Source organism: Rattus norvegicus, chromosome 10 (genome assembly GCF_036323735.1).
Source record: "Rattus norvegicus strain BN/NHsdMcwi chromosome 10, GRCr8, whole genome shotgun sequence".
In the NCBI taxonomy this organism is placed as follows: Eukaryota; Metazoa; Chordata; class Mammalia; order Rodentia; family Muridae; genus Rattus; species Rattus norvegicus.
This window is the reverse complement of record NC_086028.1, coordinates 89,367,670-89,391,318: the sequence shown is the minus strand read 5'-3', so window position 1 is coordinate 89,391,318 and position 23,649 is coordinate 89,367,670. Positions and strand designations below refer to the sequence as shown.

General features: G+C 44.6%; 1 protein-coding gene across 2 annotated transcripts; it reads right to left on the bottom strand.

The window, feature by feature from the left end:
* Positions 1-1,674: 1,674 nt before the first annotated feature.
* Positions 1,675-23,476, bottom strand: Arf2 (ADP-ribosylation factor 2). 2 transcript variants are annotated; one of them, XM_039086909.2, is made up of 5 exons: positions 23,091-23,226; positions 21,254-21,420; positions 16,132-16,242; positions 5,479-5,603; positions 1,675-3,416 (listed from the first exon to the last, which is right to left on the bottom strand). In XM_039086909.2, the coding sequence occupies exons 2-5, from the start codon at positions 21,399-21,401 to the stop codon at positions 3,255-3,257; spliced, it is 546 nt and encodes a 181-aa protein (XP_038942837.1). In that variant the 5' UTR covers positions 21,402-21,420; positions 23,091-23,226; the 3' UTR covers positions 1,675-3,254. The 2 variants fall into 2 exon arrangements, with proteins under 2 accessions (XP_038942837.1, NP_077064.1); NM_024150.3 differs by lacking the exon at positions 23,091-23,226 and adding an exon at positions 23,415-23,476 and having other exon boundaries at positions 1,695-3,416.
* Between the last annotated feature and the right edge of the window lie 173 nt (positions 23,477-23,649).

Below are 23,649 nucleotides of genomic sequence, written 5' to 3'. Positions count from 1 at the left end.
GGGCAGTGACTGCTGAAAGACCTTTTTAAAAAACTGTGTATGGATGTTTTGTTTACAAGTATGTCTGCACCATGTGTATACCTAGTGCCCTCAGAGACCAGCAAAGGGTCCAGATCCCCTAAGACTGGAGTCAGAGACATCTGTGGTGCTGGAAGTCAAACCCAAGTCCTCTGGAAACGCAACCAGTGCTCAAAAATACTGAGCCATCTCTCCTGCCCTGATATTGTCTTCCCTACAGAAAAAATTCGCAGGCTAGAGGGATCGTTCACTGCTTAACTGCACTTACTAATCTTTGAGAGGAACCAGGTTCAATTCTCAGTACCCACATGGTAGCTCACAACTATCTGTAACTTTAGTCCCAGGAAATCAGACACCCTCCTCTGGCCTCTGAAGGTATCAGACACAAAAGCAGTATAGACATACATGCAGACAAAACACCCAAACTCATAAAATTTAAACAAGAAAAAGCTCTCATAACCATAGTATAGATGCCCACACCCATGAATACACTAATCACTACTTAGAAGCCTCTCCATAGCCTATCATATCACCAGGGCTTCCATGTACTGCACGACAATGTCTAACACTGGAAATGTCCTCACCCACTGGGGCACGTGTTTAACACATCAAATTACATGCTCTCCAATACACTGCTAACTCTGGGCCCAGCCATCTTTAATTAACATCCCATACTGACACTCACAAAGACCTGAGCCCCTCATAAGCCTGGAGAGCATTGCAAGGACAGGAGGGTGAGGATCTGCTATGTGGCAGAGCTCTGTGTGCTCTGTCCCAGCCCAAGCTCTTCCCTTCTGAGGAGTCACACTGCAGTAGCGACCTTGCCCTTCCCACTGTGGTGAAGTCCATGGTCACCTGCATGTGAAGCAGCCTCAGTGCTTCTAAAACATCCAGCAGCTCCCCAGGCCCTATCCAGCAACAGAGCTTCCCAGACAGTGTGGGAGAGAAGAGGTGACAGGTGCCAAGAGACACTGGGCTTCTTTTGGTGCTGATGGAAACCATCTAAAATTGGTAGAGGCAGTGAATATAGTGACTCACTGAACTGTACAATAAAAACAAAAAAATTAAGGAAGCAAACTGAGCCCCCATAGTCTACTTTTTATATGAAGATCTGGGCCAGTCTTGCTACATGGAGCGTGCTTATAAAGAACAGAGCTCTCAGCAGCACCAGGGAAAAGGCAAGGCAGCTAACGCAACTCTCCGATGCTATTGGTAACGCTGGCCAGTGGGGGACACCATTGATGCTGCTGTCCTTGGTTGGACACCATGACATCTGGGAAAAGAGCATAGCAAGACATTCAAAGGCATGTAACATTTAACCCTCACCCCTCTGAGTTCAGTACTAGTATCTCGAGTTGACAGGCTCAGACACATCAAGGCCAACAGTAAGTGGCTGGCAAGCAAGGCAAGCTAGACTTGAAAACGGCTTTCAAGGACCAGGTCTCTGTTCAGAACCATAGTGAAGTACCCTGACTTGTACTTTACTGACATCTCAGTTCCAAAGCCACGTGAGATGTCCTAAAGTGCCAGGAAGGAGGTGGGCAGGGGTCTGAGGGTGGGGCCCTTCCTGGTGTGCCCTGGGTTCGTATCCCAAGGTTTTAGAAGAAAGTGAGAAATAAGGGGAAAGAGACTTGAGCCAGCTCAGACATCCAGGAGTACATGACCATGTCTCCTACTTCCCAAGTAAGTTCTTTATTATCTAACCAGTCACCAGGTTTACTGCAGCCTAGCACCAGGCCAGGCACACTAAGCATAATTACAAAGGGCAAGAGGCTCCCAGCCAATGGGAGGTGTACAACTTAAACATTTCTCAGGAATTCATCTGACGTTAAAAATCACATCTGGACTCAGTCACCAGTATTGCAATGAACATTCAAGATATTTTAAAGAAAAACATCACAGCTCACATTTACAATGGCATGGAATTTTTTTTCCTAGCTTAACTTTGTTACCAATGAACAAGATTTATTTGAAGTTCAGTTTGCATTCCCCCTTCTGTAGCAGGGGTTAATTTTTTTCTGAAAGGAGTTTTAAAACATTAAGCAGTAAAGGGGCTTAGGTACAAATGTGGCCCAGAGCTATGTGGCCAGAAGGGCTTAGGGCTGAAGCCAGCTCCTCTCTGGGCCTTCCTATCAACTATCTGCAGGACGACACAGCACACATATCCAAGCTGCTCTTCAGATGCCACTGCCATTGATGAGGGAGAGTGAGAGCAGTCTGAAGAAAAGGCGCTTCTCAGAGCAAAGTTTAGCACCAACCCAGGGAGTATGGGGGCCACTGGGACCTTCATCTTCTAAATTAACCTCCTGACTTTCTCACACACACTCAGAACTCACGGGTGTGCGGTTCTGGAAACAGATACTAATCAAAAGCCCACAGTAGACCAGGACAAGGGGACACAGTGACAACTCCACCAGGAGCACTGTCTGCTGCATGTGAAGAACACTCAGCACAGAGCAGAGAAGTGGGAGCAGCAGCCTCAGGGGACTGAGACGTGATGCCAGAACACAAGAGCTACCTCACTTCACTCCCCACAACCTTTACTCCGCTGTGGACCAGGAGGCTTAGGGGAAGAGTTCTGGCCTCCTGTTGGGCCAGCAGCCCACAGAGTTTCCGTTTGGCAAGTATGGGACAGGCTGGAAACTTCTCTAGTGTTACAGTCTTGATACTCTAATGAAAAAGGTCACTGATTCCTTGGACTAAAACAGCTAAATGCGTCAGTTTGAACTAACAGAACTCTGGGGAAGTATTCCCCTCTGAACCTCTCACACTGTGGTAATAACGTATCCTTCTTCTTGACAGCTTTAAAGCACTACAAGTGAGCTGCTAGCTTTGGCACAATGGAAAGAATGGCAGCCCTTCCTTTCTTTTTGTAAAAGGACACCAAAGTCCAACGGGATTCCGAGTGTGTGGAGAGGCCAAACCCAGGATGGCAACAACGGGACCTGCCTGCCTCCAGCTCTCTTCTTTTCCAGCCTAGAGATATTCTGGCTATCACACCGGGGAGGCCTCAGCGAAAAGACCATCAAAGCTCGTGAAATGGACGGTAGCATTCCAAATGTAACACTGGTTTTCTTAAAATGGAGTACTGGTGTTCGTATAGCGTGGATAAGGCACGGTGTGAGAAAGCTGCCCCACTCCCAGCCACACGGCCACATGGCTCCTCACGCACTCACATGCACACGGGAAAGGCCAGCTGCCTTTGCCACAAGGCATGGGGAATGGGCTGCTTCTGATCACTTCTGGTTCTTGAGTTGGTTGGAGAGCCAGTCCAGGCCTTCGTAAAGCCCATCTCCACTGGTCGCACAGGTAGCCTGAATGTACCAGTTTCTCTGGCGAAGTGAATGTAAGCCAAGCTTGTCTGTGATCTCTGCTGCGTTCATAGCATTAGGAAGATCCTTAAAGAAAACAAGCAAACAGTTTACCAATCTGCATTCATGAAATACAACAGGATCTTCCTCTAAAACATACCCCAGCCCTATTTCAGTTGCTCAGGCCTAAAACTTTAGCTTTTTCTTCCTCAGTCCATACAATAGGAAATCCCAATGGTCCTACCATCAGAATTTACTCTGAATCTGACCATCTCTCGCCATCTTTCCTGCTGCCACCCTGATCTGACCCCACCACAGTTCCTCACTGGTCACCCTGCTTCTATGCTTGCCTCTAAGATCTATTTTCAGATCACATCCTCCTACCAAAACCTCTCCCTTCTCCCAGAGAAGAGCCAAAGCCACCACTGTTACCTGTCAGGCCTTGGCACCTCTTCTTTTTTTTTTTTTTTTTTTTTTTTGGTTCTTTTTTTCGGAGCTGGGGACCAAACCCAGGGCCTTGTGCTTCCTAGGTAAGCACTCTACCACTGAGCTAAATCCCCAGCCCCTTGGCACCTCTTCTAACTGACCCTCTTCATCATTTGATAAAAGCTACTTACTCTGTGTGGGAACTGACAGTACGACATGTCTCTTTTAACTAGAATGTAAAGCAGGAATCTATCTCTTTTCTCTGACCCACACTTGGGTACACAGTGAGCTAAAACTAAACTAAAACATATTAGCATCGAGGGAAGACCGAGATGTACTGATATGGAAGAATGTCAAATAGATGCTAAGTAAGAATATAGGCTACAGAGTTGGAGAGATGGCTCAGTGGTTAAGAGCACTGACTGCTCTTCCAGAGGTCCTGAGTTCAAATCCCAGCAACCACATGGTGGCTTACAACCATCTGTAATGAAATCTGATGCCCTCTTCTGGTGTGTCTGAAGACAGCGACAGTATACTAATATGGAATACATAAATAAATAAACAAACCTTTTTTAAAAAATATAGGCTACAAAACAATGCACACCATAATCTCTGGAATTTAAATAGGTCTACGATCATACAATTCCTTATAGAGGCATACAAAGTCTTGTCTCTGGAAAGAGATATAAGAAATCTGACTTTTATCTGATAATCAAAGCTAAAGGAATCGAAGGTAGCATTCAGAATGTAACACTAGCTTTCTTTAAATGGAGTACTGGTTTTTGGACAGCCGCCGTCCTAAGTCACAGTGTGAGAAAGCTGCCCCTCTCCCAGGCATATAATCCCAAGGCCTCTTCACACGCTCATGTGTACACAGGAAAGATGTTTCATTTTACTTGCTCTGCTTTTATCATTAAAAACAAACTATTATTTTCTTGTTTAAAGCATGTTCTGTCCAGTGAAGCTGCCTGGCATCCCACAGCACCACGAAGTAACAGGTGAGTTAATCATAATCCAGCCCCCACAGGAAGTCATGTTTATGGAGAGGAAGTGACAAGAGATGGCTTCGGCAAGTCTGAAGTGACAAACTGGCCGCAGCGCTGTCATTATAATCTCAGCTGCATATGGGATGCAGGAAGGGGACCCACAGCCCCGTGAACAGAGGTCTCCCCAGAGCCCCACTCCAGCTCCTCTTTGGTTTGGTGCAGCTGAGATCCAGAGGCTCGGAAGTTCTGCACCAGCCTTGCCCCCACATTTTTTCCTTTCTAGATGAGTTTCTTCCTCCCCAACAACAAGCCCCAGAGAATCCAATCTTCCCTGTGTCCACCCCTCATTTTGCTTCTCCAACCTGTGGCTCCCCTCCCCCTCCCTCCTGGCTCAGATGTAAGTCACGCCCAGCACTTCCCACAGCCATTCTGCACTCCCTTCCTCCACAACACTTACCACCAGACATAGACACACTAAATGTCTCGGCACACTGCCTCTCCTCCCACTACAGAGCAAACACAAATGCAGGGACGCTGTGTCTTGTTCATTGCTAAGTACCCAATACCTGCAGCCGAGCCTGGCACTTAGCAGATGCCCCATTAGTATTTATGGAGTGAGTGACATTCTAAAGAGGAGATGGAGGAGGCAGACATCTAATTTAGGTATCTATATATTTAAGTGAGCCATCTGGCAGTAAATTTCAGTCTCAGTGTTCAGAAAGCCAGCAAGCACATACCTGTTTGTTTACAAACACCAATAAGACTGCGTCTCTGAGCTCATCTTCTGCTAGCATTCTGGTCAGTTCTTCCCGGGCCTCATTGACCCGCTCTCTGTCGTTACTATCAACCACGAATATCAGACCTGAGAAGAAACCCCAAGCTTGTTAGCAGCATGGCCCTGGAGAGAGCACCGTTTACATATCCACATGGCTGTTCCTGCTCACACAAGGCAGGCAACAAGAAGATGGTGCAGGCTTTAATCCCAACACTCTGGAGGCTGAGGCAGAAGTATCACCTACAAGTTCAAGGTCAGGCTGAGTTATTAATACATAATAAGACTCTGTCTCCTTTTTTTTTCTTTTCTTTTTTTACCATTTCCATTTTCCTTTTTTTTTCTTCTTAAAAAGTCTGTAAATCTCCAAAGCAAGGAAGCTTACTGTGCATTCATCCTATCTATCTTGTTCAGAAAGATCTCCACCTTCACCAGATTAACCAGAAGGAACAAAGAAAAGTTAGGGTTAGTAATTAGTCACTAAATTCCATCTAAGAGGGGGAAAAGGGATTTTGGAAGAACACTGTGTCTACAATGGCAGTCTTTAAGGATGATCCCTAAAACAGAGTGAACTGAAGGCTAGGAAGGGGTGTGCTTTCTTGGAAGTGTCCCAGGAAAGCAGGAGTCAGGACTAGAAGGAAAAGGCTGAAGGAAGGTCAGTCAACACAGAAACGAGCAGTCAAGTTGCCAGCTCCCAGGCAAACAGTGTTGGATGCCACTGGATGTTCCAAGCCATATGAAAGCCGTACATATCCCAGGCACCTGAAAGTTATAAAGCCTCTCAACATTTTTAGGTCCCATTTGTGAGAATGTCAAGAGAGTCTATGGACACCCACAGTAAAGACTTTGGCTGCTCTTTGGTTGACAGAACTTTCAATGGGAGGAGAGTCTTTGATGGTGGGGAGCCCACCAGCTATTCACTTATGCAAGTAAGACTGCCTCTGGTAAAGGAGGGAGGCTGTGGTTTGACTCTGGCACATTCCATGTGCCTCTGTAATGAAGCCCCAATAAAAACAATGCTCTGAGGAGCTCACATAAGTTTCCCTGGGGGCAGCGCTGTTTACTACCTCACAGTCAAGTGTTAGCAGAAAAGGACTGCTCTCTGAATTCTGGGGCAGTGGACAACAGAAGCTCTGGCTGGCAGGCACCCTCTAGGGTATTTCCTGTTCACTGCTGCATTTGTGTGCTTTTGCTGCAATAAAACTGTAATTTCAAGTATAGTCTGTCCTGAGTCCTGTGATTCATCCCCATAAGCTATTAAACCTGCTAGTGGAGTGAAAATTGCAAAATTATAACCATCTAGCAGGAAGTAAGGGTGGCTGGAAGACTCCAATCCCGCTATAGCTGATGACAGAAGTCGTCATCAAATTGTGTCCTTAAATAATCAAAGTAAGATTCTAAACTGTGCAAGGCAGCCCAGCTCAGGGTAGTGGGTGTCGGCCTTGCAGCTCCCACTGGATCAGCAGAGAAATCCTGGGAGGAGAGAAAGCCAGGGCAGGCTGAAGAAGGCACCACATTACACCTAAAGGAAGGGCTAAAACCTGTGTAGACTTGTCATCCTGCTGGAGGAAGCAGTAAGGCAGCAAGAATCTGTAGGGGTGAGCAGAGACTCAGTCAGTATTCCACACGACGATAATAGCAACAAGCTGATGTTTGAATAAAAGCAAAGCCTTTAAGACAAAAATGTGGGGGCTGGGGATTTAGCTCAGTGGTAGAGCGCTTACCTAGGAAGCGCAAGGCCCTGGGTTCGGTCCCCAGCTCCGAAAAAAAGAACCAAAAAAAAAAAAAAAAAAAAAAAAAAAAAAGACAAAAATGTGATCCAGCTGTCCAAGAACTTACTGGATCCTAGACTGACTACCAGTAGTGACCACTACTCTGTTTCTGGGATAGGAGTGAAAACACGCAGATTCTTCTGGACATGGTGGGAATATTACAGTATTGGCTCCTAACACTCTTAAGTCGCAGGCACACTGGAGGTCTCAAAGAGCTAGAGGTATCAGACGCCAAGTCAAGTGATTCAACTGGGGAAACTGCGTGGAAGAAAACACTTTTTCGTCAGAGACTGATCGCTCTCTGCAGATATCAGGAGAGCCATCAACTGGGTCAAGGTGCCTCAGAGAGCTCAATGAGGAGACAGAAGACAAGCAGAAAAATGCCACAGGAAGTCCACAGGGCAGAGGCAGAGGGCCTAAAGATAAAGTGAGCTGCCAAGAGAACACTGCTAGAGGTATTTGTACCCACTTAGGGCACTTTTCACAGGGAGAGAGGATCTGGTAGAGAGAAGGAAGTAGGGTCAGATGACAGATATTTCACATCTGTCCAAGGGAGAAAACTGGGCCTGGCTCTCTGCCCATGCCTCTGTGTGTCCCAGGCCCTGCAGGCAGTCTACCCAGCAGACCAGAGCTCTCAAGGCTTCTGACATGCTTAGAGTTTTCATGTGAGTCAAAGCTGTGTCTCATATATCATATCAGATTAAAAAGGGAAAACTCAAGCCCCTACCCACACAGGTTTGGTATGCTACCCAAAGTCCTAGACTCCAATTCTGACTAAGTATGCCAGCTGATGTAGAAATTCAAGCAGAACCTTAGCTGACAGTGCAAAACCCACAGAGCACAATGACTGTTCTCACTTTGCCACTCCTAACACAAGTAAAACTTTGTCCTTTACTGTACACACCCATCAATGTGATGTTGTTCATACAAATGAAACCCAAGCAGCCATGGATGGAGTCCTCTGAAATCAAGAGCCAAAATAGGTACTTTAAGAAGAGTTTGTAGAGGAGCCATATATAGCTGGAGGACCATGATTCCAGGCAAGCCCAACCTACATAACAAGACCCTGTAGAAGAATACTTGACTAGTATATGGAAGGTTCTAGGTTTGATTTCAGTCTTGCTCCTCACCCTGCAAAAAAGGGAGGAAAGTAAGGGGAATATATGTATTATATTATTTTATAATATATATAGTATATCATATATATTATATATGGTAAATATAATATATTATGCAAAAGTATAGTGTATAGTATATATATTATATGTAATTATATTTATCATATTAGCTATATTTGTAGAAAAAAGTATATATAAACAAAAGAAATAAATGTGGTTGTGTGTGGGAGGTAAACAGAAATAAAACATTTTTCTTTGTATCTTTTTCTCTTTTCTTTTGATACTGATAAACTGCCATTCAATAATTAAATGAATGTGACCAGGGAATAATGTCTCCCTAGCACTTGGGAGGCAGAGGCAGGTATATTTCTGAGTTCAAGGACAACTTGGTCTACAGATTGAGTTCCAGGACAGCCAGAGCTACAGAGACCCTGTTTCAAACTGCCACCATTCCTACAAAAAAATTGAACCCACAAAGCAAAGAGAAAAGTCCATGTGAGAACTAGAGAGCCATTTTATGCACTGTACAGTTATCAGTCAGGAAATCAGATAGTCTAAATTCTAGTCTATACAGGTAAGTCAGCATGGGACTGGGAGACACTAGGACCTCCAGCACACTGACAAAGCATTCTAGCTCTGAGCTACATCCTCAGGGTTTTTAAAATTTTTTTGTTTTTTGTTTTGAAACATCTCACGAAGTTGACAAGACTAGTCTTGAATTTATTCAGCAGCCCAGGCAGACCTTGAATTGTGATTCTCCCTTGGCATTCTGAGTACTTCAGACCTGTAGCACCAGGTCCAGCTTTCGATGTCTTAATGGAGAATTACAGGCGTTCATTAAGGTCTGTCACACAACATACTGATGAAAAAAATTTAAATTAAAAGACAGCCTGACCTTTGGGAAGTTGGCAGACAAAACAGAGGAGCATCCAAGACTCCTTGCAGATGAGACACTGGCCCAGGCAAAGAGTGTCAGTCCACGGAGCCCACAGTTCCCACTCCCTATTTCATAAAGAGCCCAAACTACCACCCCTGTTCCCAGAACACAGCTACTTCCTGCCATCAAAGCAACAGTTACCAGAATTCTGTAAAAGCAGGCTTGCTACAAACAGAAGACTGAAGACAGAATCCAGCCCAGCTTGATGCTTAAACTGAATAGGATAGAAACGAAATGTGGCCAGAGAATAATGGCTGTCTGGAGTTCTGAGTGCTTCTGCCTTGGCCACACAACTGAGCAGTTTACAAAATTAATCTCGTTTCAATCCAGGATTTGGGAAGTAGGCTTTATCCTTGTTTTAAGATGAGGAAATGGGGGCAGAAGAAATGACTTAACTTTTCCAGGATTTCTTAGCAGCTGTTGTTCAACCCCGCTGTTCTAGTTTATTACAGATAAAACGTGCAAAGTGGCCAAACTGCCACACACCAGTCCAAGACAAATACACACTCTAGTGAGCATAAAAAATGTATCCTATTTGCAATACACTAAACCACAATGTAAAAATCTACGCATCACCATGAAAGTGATGCGGTTTCTCTGAAAATGAAGACTGAAGTATTTTTCCTGGCTTCTTTGTATAGAATCATTTCAGAAAATTCCTTACTTAAAAGGATTTCGGCAGACAACTAGAGGAAGAGTAAGAAGGGGCTGGGGGAGTGGCCCAATGTGCTTGCTGGCTTAGCATGCTTAACGCCCTGGGTCCAACCCTTAACACACAAGGAAAAAGAATAGCATTCCAGGCCAGCTTGGATTAGGCAGGGCCCTCTCTCACATTTAACACAATTTAAAGAAACCATCATTCTGTGACACCTAATCCTTCAAAGTGCACTAGAATCACGTGGTAAAAGATTGTTAGGGCTAATCATCTGGGGAAGTTAGGCTGACACCATTGAATACACTGGCTTCAGAGTATGAAAACCCAGTGGCTGGGAACAGATCTTTACCAATCCTACATTTGATAGATGGCTACTATCCAATATATACAAAGAACTCAAGAAGTTAGACTCCAGAGAATCAAATAACCCTATTAAAAAATGGGGTACAGAGCTACACAAAGAACTATCAACTGAGGAATATCGAATGGTTGGGAAGCACCTAAAGAAATTTTCAACAACTTAGTCATCAGGGAAATGCAAATCAAAACAACCCTGAGATTCCACCTCACACCAGTGAGAATGGTTAAGATCAGAAACTCGGGTGACAGGGGATGCTGACAAGAATGTGGAGAAAGAGGAACACTCCTCCATTGTTGGTGGGATTGCAACCTGGTACAACCTCTCTGGAAATCAGTCTGGAGGTTCCTCAGAAAATTGGACATATACTACCTGAGGACCCAGCTATACCACTCCTGGGCATATACCCAACAAAGGCTCCAACATATAACAAGGACACATACTCCACTATGTTATTTATAATAGCCAGAGGCTGGAAAGAACCCAGATGTCCTTCAACAGAGGAATGGATACAGAAAATGTGGTACTACTCAGCTATTAAAAACGACTTAGTGAAATTCTTAAGCAAATGGATGGAACTAGAAAATATCATCCTGGGGTTGGGGATTTAGCTCAGTGGTAGAGCGCTTGCCTAGCAAGCGCAAGGCCCTGGGTTCGGTCCCCAGCTCCGAAAAAAAAAATATCATCCTGAATGAGGTAACCCAATCACAAGAGAACACATATGGTATGCACTTACTGATGATAAGTGGATATTAGCCCAAAAGCTCGGATTACCCAAGATGCAATTTACAGACCACATGAAGCTCAAGAGGAATTAAGACCAAAGTGTGGATACTTCAGTCCTTCTTAGAAGGGGGAACAAAAATACTCACAGGAAGAAATACAAAGACAAATTGTGGAGCAGAAACTGAAGAAAAGGCCATCCAGAGACTGATCCACCTGGAAATCCACATATACAGCTACCAAATCCAGATGTTTCGAATGCCAAGAAGTGTGTGCTGACAGGAGCCTGATGTAGCTGTCTCCTGAGGGACTCTACCAGAGCCTGACAAATACAGAGGTGGATGCTCGCAGACAACCATTGAACTCAGAACAGTGTCCCCAATGGAGGAGTTAAAGAAAGGACTGAAGAAGCTGAAGGGGTTTACAACCCCATAAGAACAACAATATCAACCAACCAGACACCCCCCCCCCCAAGAGCTCACAGAGCTCCTAGGGACTAAACCACCATCCCAAGAGTACACATGGAGGGACCTATGGCTCCAGCCGCATATGTAGCAGAGGATGACCGTGTCGGGCATCAATGGGAAGAGAGGCCCTTGGTCCTGTGAAGGCTCAATGCCCCAGTGTAAGTGAATGTCAGGGCCCAGGAGGAGGGAGGAAGTAGACAGGTGGGTGGAGAGCACCTTCATAGAAGCAGAGGGAGATAGCCCGTTTCTGGAGGGGAAACCGGGGAAAGGGATAATATTTGAAATGTAAATTTAAAAAATGCCCAAAAAAAAAAGTGGCTGCCAGGAGCTCAAGGTGGGAGATGGCCCAATTAATGGGCACTGGATGTCAGTTGTACAAGGAGAGATGGCTTTTGAAGATGGGCAACAGTTATGATTGTACATCTTTGTGAATGTATTTAATACCAATGCCCTGTAAGCTCAAAAGTAGTTTACATGTGTTTAGAGGCTCTGTGGCCGAGTGCTTACCTAGCATGCTTGAGGTCCTGGGTTTAATCCTGCAGCAGAAATAAACAGGGCAAAACTGGCTAATTCAGGTAGGGTGCTGCCATGGGAAGATCCTGAGTTTTAAGTGAGCCTGGACTACCTATAACAAGTGCGTGTCATTATAAAATAGTGGGGAGGGTTGTTTTATTAAGATTTATTTATGTATGTGAGTACACTGTCGCTGTCTTCAGATGCATCAGAAGAGGGCATTAGATCCCATTACAGAGGGTTGTGAGCCACCATGTGGGTACTGGGACCTGAACTCAGAAACTTTGGAAGAGGACTCAGTGCTTTTTTTTTTTTTTTTTTTTTTTTTAATTATTAACTTGAGTATTTCTTATATACATTTCGAGTGTTATTCCCTTTCCCGGTATCCGGGCAAACATCCCCCATCCCCCTTCCCCCTCCCCTTCCTTACGGGTGTTCCCCTCCCAACCCTCCCCCCATTGCCGCCCTCCCCCCACCAGTCTAGTTCACTGGGGGTTCAGTCTTAGCAGGACCCAGGGCTTCCCCTTCCACTGGTGCTCTTACTAGGATATTCATTGCTACCTATGGGGTCAGAGTCCAGGGTCAGTCCATGTATAGTCTTTGGGTAGGGGCTTAGTCCCTGGAAGCTCTGGTTGCTTGGCATTGTTGTACATATGGGGTCTCGAGCCCCTTCAAGCTCTTCCAGTTCTTTCTCTGATTCCTTCAACGGGGGTCCTATTCTCAGTTCAGTGGTTTGCTGCTGGCATTCGCCTCTGTATTTGCTGTATTCTGGCTGTGTCTCTCAGGAGCGATCTACATCCGGCTCCTGTCGGTCTGCACTTCTTTGCTTCATCCATCTTGCCTAATTGGGTGGCTATATATGTATGGGCCACATGTGGGGCAGACTCTGAATGGGTGTTCCTTCAGTCTCTGTTTTAATCTTTGCCTCTCTCTTCCTTGCCAAGGGTATTCTTGTTCCCCTTTTAAAGAAGGAGTGAAGCATTCACATTTTGATCATCCGTCTTGAGTTTCATTTGTTCTAGGCATCTAGGGTAATTCAAGCATTTGGGCTAATAGCCACTTATCAATGAGTGCATACCATGTATGTCTTTCTGTGATTGGGTTAGCTCACTCAGGATGATGTTTTCCAGTTCCAACCATTTGCCTACGAATTTCATAAAGTCGTTGTTTTTGATAGCTGAGTAATATTCCATTGTGTAGATGTACCACATTTTCTGTATCCATTCCTCTGTTGAAGGGCATCTGGGTTCTTTCCAGCTTCTGGCTATTATAAATAAGGCTGCAATGAACATAGTGGAGCACGTGTCTTTTTTATATGTTGGGGCATCTTTTGGGTATATGCCCAAGAGAGGTATAGCTGGATCCTCAGGCAGTTCAATGTCCAATTTTCTGAGGATTCTCCAGACTGATTTCCAGAATGGTTGTACCAGTTTGCAATCCCACCAACAATGGAGGAGTGTTCCTCTTCCTCCACATCCTCGCCAGCATCTGTTGTCCCCTGAGTTTTTGATCTTAGCCATTCTCACTGGTGTGAGGTGAAATCTCAGGGTTGTTTTGATTTGCATTTCCCTTATGACTAAAGATGTTGAACATTTCTTTAGGTGTTTCTCAGCCATTCGGCATTCCTCAGCTGTGAATTCTTTGTTTAGCTCTGAACCCCATTTTTTAATAGGGTTATTTGTTTCCCTGCGGTCTAACTTCTTGAGTTCTTTGTATATTTTGGATATAAGGCCTATATCTGTTGTAGGATTGGTAAAGATCTTTTCCCAATCTGTTGGTTGCCGTTTTGTCCTAACCACAGTGGAGGACTCAGTGCTCTTAACCACTGTGCAATAACTCCAGTCCCCAAAGTTGTTTTTTGTTTTGTTTTGGTTTCTTTTATAATATTAAAATGACAGTATATTTTTATGAGTAATCTGTTAATCTGTAAGGAGTCACAAAATGGTGGTTTCTTTAAACTGTGTTAAATGTGAGAGAAGTCCTGCCTAACCCAAGCTGGTCTGGAGCTCTTTATTGTTTTCCCTTGTGGTATTGATGTTAGGGGTTAAAACCAGCGCCATATGCATTCCAAGTAAACAAACACATGCAAACACACACACACACACACACACACACACACACACACACACACACACACACACACGATGACAACAACAGAATACAAGTACAAAACAACAAACAGCAATAGAAAACCCTTTCACCTAGTCATTCTGCTCATAGGTTAATCAAAATAACTGAACTGTGAACTACAGACTTGAATTCTAGCACTCTGGAGGCAGAGGAAGACCTCCAGTACCTGCAGAACGGTCAGAGCAGCACTGTTTACAACAGCAAAGGTGGAAGCAACCCAAGTGTCCATCACAAATGAACCAGCCAGGCCTGGTGCAGGATATCTGGAATCCCAACACTACGGAAGACCACCTGAGTCTAGGAGTTGGAAAGAGACCAGTATGGGCAGCACAGTCAGACTCCAATCTCTCTCTCTCTCTCTCTCTCTCTCTCTCTCTCTCTCTCTCTCTCTCTCTCACACACACACACACACACACACACACATCACACACACACAGAGACATGCCATGCATGCATACATGGTGGTGTAACCCCAGCAAATGGGCAAGAAGATCACAAGTTCAAGGTCAGCTTGGGCCACATGAGGTTAAAGGAAGCTTGGGCCACATGAGACTCTGGCTGTGACAGTTCCAAGTGACAGTATTATTCAGCAGAACAAAGCCAGGTGTGGTGGCACTCACCTCCAATGGCAGGCAGCACTTGAGAGACAGAGGTAGTAGGATCTCTGTGAGTTCCAGGACAGTTTGATCTATATAGAATTGTTACTCTTGGAAGTGATATAATTACATGGAGATTGTGTTTTTAAAAATAATTAGTAAGAGACCTTATCAGTGGGAAATGAACCCTGAAGGAACTCGTGAGTCAAAGGCAGCACATCTTCGATGGGAAGTGTTAATGAACGCGACAGAGTGATGGGAACAGTGGGCTCATCACAGAGTCACCTCTCCCTTTGTATATTTTTATTTCCCACTAAGGAAGGCATTTAGGACTTGGCAGATGCTTGCCTCACATAAACTAGGCTCAATCTGCCTAGCTGGGTGTGGTGACACACACAGAATGATGTAATGCAAACACCAGGAGGCTAACTATGCTTGAAATTCCAGTACATCCTGGGCTAACATATGAGGTCTTGTCTCAAAACAAGGAAAACTTTTTTTAAAACCACCCTATTTTGAAGAAAGGTATTCTAATATATACAAGTTTAAAAAACAACTACAAATAGATTTATGTGTCAAGTATAACAGCTAAAAGAACACTGTTGAGATATAAAGGGGCAATCAACTAGGGCTTTATCCTCAAGACTGATAAATGCTGTCTTTACTAACACATACAACAAAAACTCCACCAGCTTCAGAATCCTCAAAAGTGAATATATTCTAAGTAGACTCCAAAATGAGTAACCCATAGGTGTCACATGGTAAAGATTCTACGTGGGAATCAGGGTGTGAAATCCACGTGAACAGTCTGTTTGGACTGGCAAGGCCCAGGAAGACGCCGTTTACTGAAAGTAAAGCCCTGGGAAACAGTGGCTCACTGATAAGGAAACAAGAGCAGGCCCGAGTGGGGTCCATGCTTGCTCAACACCTGGAGCAAGAGCACCCGCAGGACAGCACTGTGGCCACACAGGATGACAAGAGTTGGGGTTCTAGCCACCCCTATTCATTTCTTTAGCTATGGATGTGATTTTTAGATATTCTCAGCAGATTTAAAGGAGCTAAATTTAAATTCCTCAAAAGCTGGCATTTCATCTAAGAGCGAACATCCCTCCCTCAATTAACTGAATGATGAATTTCATTAGGCTGACCATTCTCTACCCTTTCTGCAAGAAAAGGAGTTAAAACCCAAAATCTTTTTTTCTGGGACATGTTGGGGAGCCATGTTACAAAGACACCTCCCTAGTCTAGTACGTGCAGGAACAGCTGGCTACTCTAAAAAGCAGAGCACCAGCAGGCATCCCAAGTCCCCATCTTTAGACACATTCAATACGCACACCCCCAGTCTTTACCTTGAGTGTTCTGGAAGTAATGTCGCCACAAAGGTCTGATTTTGTCCTGGCCACCAACATCCCAGACTGTGAAGCTGATGTTTTTATATTCTACGGTCTCCACGTTGAAACCTAAGAAGGAAAGATAGAAATACTTCATCATGATTTTCCTTGGTTCAATGGCTCAAAATAACTTAACACTTGAATAGTACTTTTAATTTCTAGGCAGAGTTATAGAAGACAAAGTTCACCGTCTGTCATTCACTGTGCCTGGAGTCTCAAACCCTGGCTCTGATCACCCACCCCAAACACTCATCTAATCACCAACCACCCGGCTCTGCTTTCTCTAACAGGAGACTTCTGGGTACTTGTGAACAAAGAAAGGCCATCCACGGAGGTGGTTTCCACTTCCCACCACACAGTCTAAGAATCTTCTTACTTCTTCCCCACACTACTCACCCTGCGCTTTAGAACTGGAGAATGTCTAGCAGTATGTAATAACAATTTCCTCTACCTGTGCGCTAGGTTCAGCCTACAGAGACTGTCTGAAGACTTGCTTACATTGATGTGATCGTTTGTATATGTTCCGCCCAGGGAATGGCACTATTTGGAGGTGTGGGCTTGTTGGAGTAGGTGTATCACTGTGGGTGTGGTCTTTAATACCCCAGTCCTAGCTGCCTCGAAGTCAGCATTCTATTAGCAGATTTTAGATGAAGATGTAGAACTCTCAGCTCCTCCTGCACCATGCCTGCCTGGATGCCACCATGTTCCTGCTTTGATGATACTGGACTGAACCTCTGAACCTGTAAGCTGGCCCCAATTAAATGTTGTCCTCATAAGACTTGCCTCGGTCATGGTGTCTGCTAACATCTGTTGGAGACATCTCCATCCGACCTGTCCCCAGCAAGCCTGTACATTTCATATCTCACATCTCAATAACAAATGACACTAGCTGTGGTAGCAGATACCTGCAATCCCAGCACTAAAGACAGGGGAAGGCAACTCAAAACTCAGGGCTACCCTCAACTACCAGAAGAGCTCAAGGGCAGCTTGGGCAGTACTCCTATGTACCCCTCTTTTTTTTTCTTTTCTACTCTTTTTTTCGGAGCTGGGGACCGAACCCAGGGTCCCCACTGAGCCAAATCCCCAACCCCCTATGTACTCCTCTTAAATCCACATCTTTACCCTCTATGACCTATTTGCTCTTCTAAAGTCAAGGACATTCCTGAAAATAAGTAATGAATTCTGATAATACCTGAATAAAGTTCAAATGAATATGGCAGGAAGTGGTCAGAAAGATACCTCTCAATGACAACTCAGTATACAATAAGGTACTTCCCACTACCATGGAAAAGCTGGTCAGTAAATGCTGTCAGGCAGCTCCCACTCCTGTTAAGTGCAATACCCAGCCAATGGTCAACTACGGATTCCTCAAAAAAAAACTGAGTTATTCTTGCTTTATGCGTATGCACATTTGTGTCTGGTACCCAGAGAGGACAGAATACAGTACGGGATTCCATTATAGATGGTTATAAGCTATCATGTAGGTGCTGGGAACTTGAACCTGGATCTTATGCAAAACCATTACTTTCTTTTAAATTCTCAGTCATCTCTCTCCAGTTACTAATTGTTTTCTGAGCCATCTCTTCAGTCACTAATTTTTTTTAATGAAAAATGTAAACCTTGTAAAGTTAGTAGAAGAAAATACTAGCAAATAGTTTTATGTTCTTAAAAAGAACTATCTAAAGATACTAAAAAACACTCAGAAGGAAAAAATTAATTTGGTTATCTAATTAAAATTCCCTTGTGTTATATATAACAAAAAAAAAAAAAAAAAAAGCGCCTGTCAAGAGTTGTCCATGACCTGAGGTGCCCTTCTTCAGATTGGTAAGGGACAAACATTATAACAAAAAACAACTCAGAGATGAGCAAAGAAAGACATGTTAACTTATCCACCTAGTATAACCAACATCCTAATAGAAGTCAGGGTTCTCTCCCTACAGATGGCAGATTTCCACTCTTCGCCGCTGGTGGCATAACATTTTTTGGAGAACAGCCTGGCAACCTGTATAACACTCTAAATAGTCACCTCTCATAGGAAGCCCTTGCCTCCAGAGACTACTGAGAGGCAACGAAAAAGTACATGAAAGACAGGGCTGGAGAGATGCTCAGTGATTAGAGCACAGCAGCTCTACAAAGGGCCTGGGTTTAATTCCCAGCGAGCACAGGGCAGCTCACAACTGTCTGAAACTCCAGTTCCACAAGACCTGATGCCCTCTTCTGACCAGGTACACAAGTGATATACAAATATAAATACCCATACAGGTAAAAACAAAATAAAAATGTTTAAAAGCAAGATATTTACTTTGACAACATTTACAAAAACACACAACCTCGCACGGTGTCAGTAAGCCTGAAATTTTAGCACTTGAGAGGATGAAGCAGGAGGATTACTGCCAGTTTAAGGTCACCTATTTCAGGTTACATAGGATTACACAGTAAGACTGTGTCTTAAAAAGGAAAAACCAAAACAAATAAAACTAAGGGGTGGAGAAATATAGCTCAGGAAGCAAAGTGATTGCCTTGCAACGGTGAGGGCCTAAATGGAGGGTGGAGAGGTGGTGGATGGGGGTGGTTAGAGGGCTTGTAATTCTACAACTGGAAAGGCAGAGACAGGACCAGGTGAATTCCATGCCAGTGAGAGATTCTCTTAAAAATAGTGTGTGTGTGTGTGTGTGTGTGTGTGTGTGTGTGTGTGTGTGTAGTAACTGAAGAATGACACCCAAGGCTGTACTCAGGCCTTGACACTCTCCAATGCATGTGCGCTCACACACATAAATAACTACAAATAACCTAACCATGTGTCAATGAATATTACTTTAAAACACAGCCATAAAATGGAATACTAAAGCAATTATTAAAATTAGATGATGTCCTGCTGCTGTCCCTTTGAATCTAGTGAAGGCCAGCTCATTCTTTTAGCCTCAGCTTAAGAGTTAAGTTGCAGGGCACCTCTTCAGTTGGTGGCCTCCACCTCCTCTTTATCTGCATTTACCTAGAGAGCCAGCAGGTCAGACCGCTGTTTCCGGGTGAAGTGGTCTCTATCCTCCGGGGGCACTGGCTTCCTTAACTCATGGTGGCAGCTTTCAGTTACAGTGATGTTTCACTAGCCAAAGCACATCATGTGGCCAAGTTCAGCACCGCAAAGGGAGGGGTGCAAGGGCAAAGATGTTGATGAGCGTGACCCATTGGAGGCCATCAGTTCAACAAACTATCACACCAGTATGCAATTCATTCACCAAAGATTTATTAGACACTCAACATGGCCAGGCATTTAACCAGATGCTAGGGACAGTGAACAAGACACACATGGTTCCTTACTTACTCTGTTGGGAAGAAGACAGTGACCAATCGATAAACTACAAATGTTTCTGAGTGTTATTAAGGACTTCAAGTTACTATGGAAACTTAAGAGCAAGGGAAAAGGAAAGGAGCCTCTGAGAAATAAAGCCGAGATCCAAAAGAATGGGTTGGTGGCATCCACTCGGGAAAGGGAGAAGGCAGGAGAACACTCCAGAGAACCAACCAAAACTGAGAACACACACTGCTGCTAGCAAACTGGGAAAGAGCACTATTTTACAAATACATCCATCAAAAGATTTCAATACTAAAAGAACATTCAAAACTTGTGTATTTTTGTATATGAAAATTTATAGAAGCATGTATTTCTGTTTTATTTGTGTGTGGGGGAGGGGGGTAGCATGCATTGTTCGACATGTTGAGGCCAGAGGGAAACTTTGTGGAATCCCAAGAATCAAACTCAGATGGTCAGGCCTGGCAGTAAGAGGCTCTACCTGCTGAGCTGTTTGCTGCCTATATATTATTTTATATATGGGGAAAGTTATTTTCATTCGGGGCTAAAATATTTCAATTTGTGCATGTGAGCATTCCTATTAGTTTACAGCTTTCTTCAAGTGCTGCAACCCCGGAAGCTAGTGTCAAAGGTCAAAGTTGAGCCATCTCAGCCGCCAGAACTCAGACAGTGCCCAAAGGCACACAACAGCCTGGAGTTCGGCTTTGTAGGTAGGTCACAAGGCAAAGATTAAGTTCTGTCAAAACTGCTTCTACAAATCTCTTTAAAAGCCCATCAAACCTAGCACTGGTTCATAGTGAGGACAGATTTGCTAGACTCCTTCAGTTGGGTACCATCTCAAGTTCTTGTCTTGAGCCACGGTGAAGAGAACACAGAGGCTACCATTACACACCAGGAGCACACTTGGCGCAGATGCTCAAGGGAAGCCAGGCAGAATGGAGGTTGAGAAAGGCGGTGCTACATCCGGCCTGGGTCTTGTACTAGGTTCCACTCCAACAGAAAGGGAGAAGGGAGAGCTTCCTTAGTATCCTAACTTTATGTCTTTTCCTCTTTGTCAAGCAAATAGAACTAAATTTGCTTAACCTAAATTTGTTCACAAATCCCCTGTAAGCTGAGGAAACTTGCCAGGGGTGTTAAGAAGCACTTAGAAATACTTATGGTTGGGCACAGTAGTTCATTCAGGAGGATGTCAGAAGGACTGTCACAAGTTCGAAGCCAGCCTGGCTACAGTACAAGACCTGTCTCAAAAAAACAAAACAACCCAACAGCAAATTTATAGAAATTCATTTGGGCTTCAAAAGTTTACGTTCTTGAAGTCATCAAAGTTTTAAACAAACAAACCAAAAAAAAAAAAAAAAAAAAAACCATTCAGTATAAGAAGCACATCAGGGGCTGGAGGAATGATTCAGACAGTAAAGTGCTTGCCAATCAAGCACGAGGACCTGAGTTCACATCCCCAGCATACATGCAAAAGATAGGCCTGATGGTACATGTCCAAAACCAGTGCTGCAGAAGAGGGTGGAATCAGGAAGATCCTCAGGCTTAATAGACGGACAGCCTTGTCAAAATGACAGGCTCTGGGTTCAGCAAAGAGGCTCTGTCTCCAAAGTAAGGTGGAGAGTAATAGAGAAAATGTGTGGGCATGCATACACATATGATGCATACATACACATATGATGCATACATACACGAACAAAAACTTTGAAAAAGTAATGCATCAAATATACCATGCTAAACTATGAACCAGAAAGGCCATGGTCGTGGACATACCTATGGTGGGGATGGTTGTCACAATCTCTCCCAGCTTCAGTTTGTACAAGATCGTCGTTTTGCCAGCTGCATCTAAGCCCACCATGAGAATCCGCATTTCCTTTTTCCCAAATAGGCTTTTAAACAGCTTTTCAAAAACGTTCCCCATCGTAGCTGAATTCTGCAACCTGAACAAAAAGCAAGTAGAACGGTTACTCTACATTGATGCACATATAAAAGTAACACATGTAAAATACACGGCACAATTGTTCCTAGTAAAAGTTAAGTACAGCTTGGCTGATAAGGAGGAGTGTGTCTTGTTTTCAAAAGGAGACAGCACTAAGCCATCCTCTGATGCACTACTAGAAAACAGTATTTTCCACTGCAGCATCCAAGTGAGATATGGGAAGCACAGCCTCGATGCTATGCTACAGTGGCAGCCTTTATTCACCTTAAGCAAGGAGGAAATGCCATGCCATGAAACTGCGTTGTTCTAGCACACCTGAGTTGAAAATGTATAAAGCAGACACCCTGGTCTCCCTAGGAAACTGTAGCTAGTTGTCCTTGGCTGGCAGGCAATACCAACACCCAGAGAAGGACTAAATGCTTCAGAATTGAAGATATCAAGTGTTGGGGACTTCTGCTAAGGCAGATACCAAGTAGGCAGAATTGAAGGACTACTTCAGCACCCAGCATCCAATGAGGGTGACCATCTTCTTAAAATCTATATACAGATACAAATATGGTTGACCATAATGGTCTGTGAATGGTCCTAAGCCAAAGTCAACTTCCAGGTCAAGCAAAAGGTAATTAGCAGGCCAGATCCTCCCTGTGCCCCTTCCCCATCATTACTCCCTAGAAGGAATGTATTCTGTGGACTTCCAGCAGCTTAAACATCAATTGTTTTGTTTTTTTCAACAAAATACCAGGCAGGTTATATGACAAAGCAATGAAGTCAGATGAGTCTTTGCAGAAAGTTCATGGCATTTGTTTTAACTGATCAGCCTATTTGAATGACATGATGTTTCAGACTTAAAAGAAGAACTATGTGAACACCATGTACACTCTTTGATCAACAATGACTGTTGGTGAAGGTGAGTACTCTAGGGCTAAGGAATAAAGCCCCCTCAAACAAACAAACAAACAAACAAAATCCCATAATATATTCCTGTTCCAGAAACTATGGTTTTCCTTTTCAAGTTGTTTACCAAGGAGAGCTTTCTTTAGTCGTGTGTGTGTGTGTGTGTGTGTGTGTGTGTGTGTGTGTGTGTGTGTAAAAGACAGCCATTCATTCAGATTCTAGTGACTCAGAGGAGAGGGTGGCTGATTCCAGAAGTCCCACCTTTGAAAGTCAACAGTTTCTACAGCAGTTTAATATCATGGACTATGGCCAAGTACACACCACGCCATTCTACTAGAGCAAGGGGGAGAACATTTCTCTTGTACACATATGAGAGCCAAATGACCAAAGAAAGAATGACTACTTTCCTCATAGGTTGTCATGGTCTAAAAATTGTCCAGTACCTTGACGCATTCAAAATTCCTAGATTCCTTTTATGTTTCTGGGGGTGGAGGGAGAAGTGTCATAGACCAGGAAACTCAAAGGACCATTCATTAAGAGGAAAGGGAGGAACCTCCTGCTTCCAGACCCCTGGAGGCAGAGTGCCAGATTCCCCTTGTCACCGTACACTACATTCACGGTTGCCCCGCTTGCTTTTCCTTCATCTCCCCGCTCCGAGGTCCGAGGTTCTAGGCCCCATGGTGGGCCGAGAGACCCTCTGGAGTAAGATCCATCAACCCCAGAGCCCTTTTCCAAATATCCGCCGAGGAAAATCATAAGTGAGAATGATAGTGAGACCTCAAGGGCACGAGCGACAGCAGTAGCCAAGGTGAGCGCGCGCAGGGTCGAGCAGACGCGCCGAGAATCTGGGGCCGGTAAGGTCTCTATCTGCCTGGGACGCCAGGCCGCTCCCTCCGGACAGCGAGACTGCTACGCCCCAGAGCCCACCCAACGTCAACCGGTTCCGCGACGCCCGGTCCGACAGAGGCGGGGAATCCAGCCGACCCAGCCCCTTTCCGCAGGCCGCCGCCACCACCGCTCTCCGGTGTCTTGCCTACTGACACACTGGAAACGAACCGGGCCACAAGCCCCGCTGTCCCTCCCCTGCAGCCTGCGACTCACCAGTCTCTGCAGTGAACACCTTCACAAAGCCACTAAGGAAACCGCTACTCCACCGCGGCCGCCTTGAGAGATTCGGTTCGCCTCAATAAAATGGCGACTGGCTGGGGGCGGGAACAGCAACCAACCAATCATTCGCCTTCTCCTGGGAACTCTTGCGCCAATGTCTTCGAAGTTTCTTGAGTGACAAGAAATCTGACCAATGGAAAGAACAATAAGACTGGGCGGGAGTAGGCCC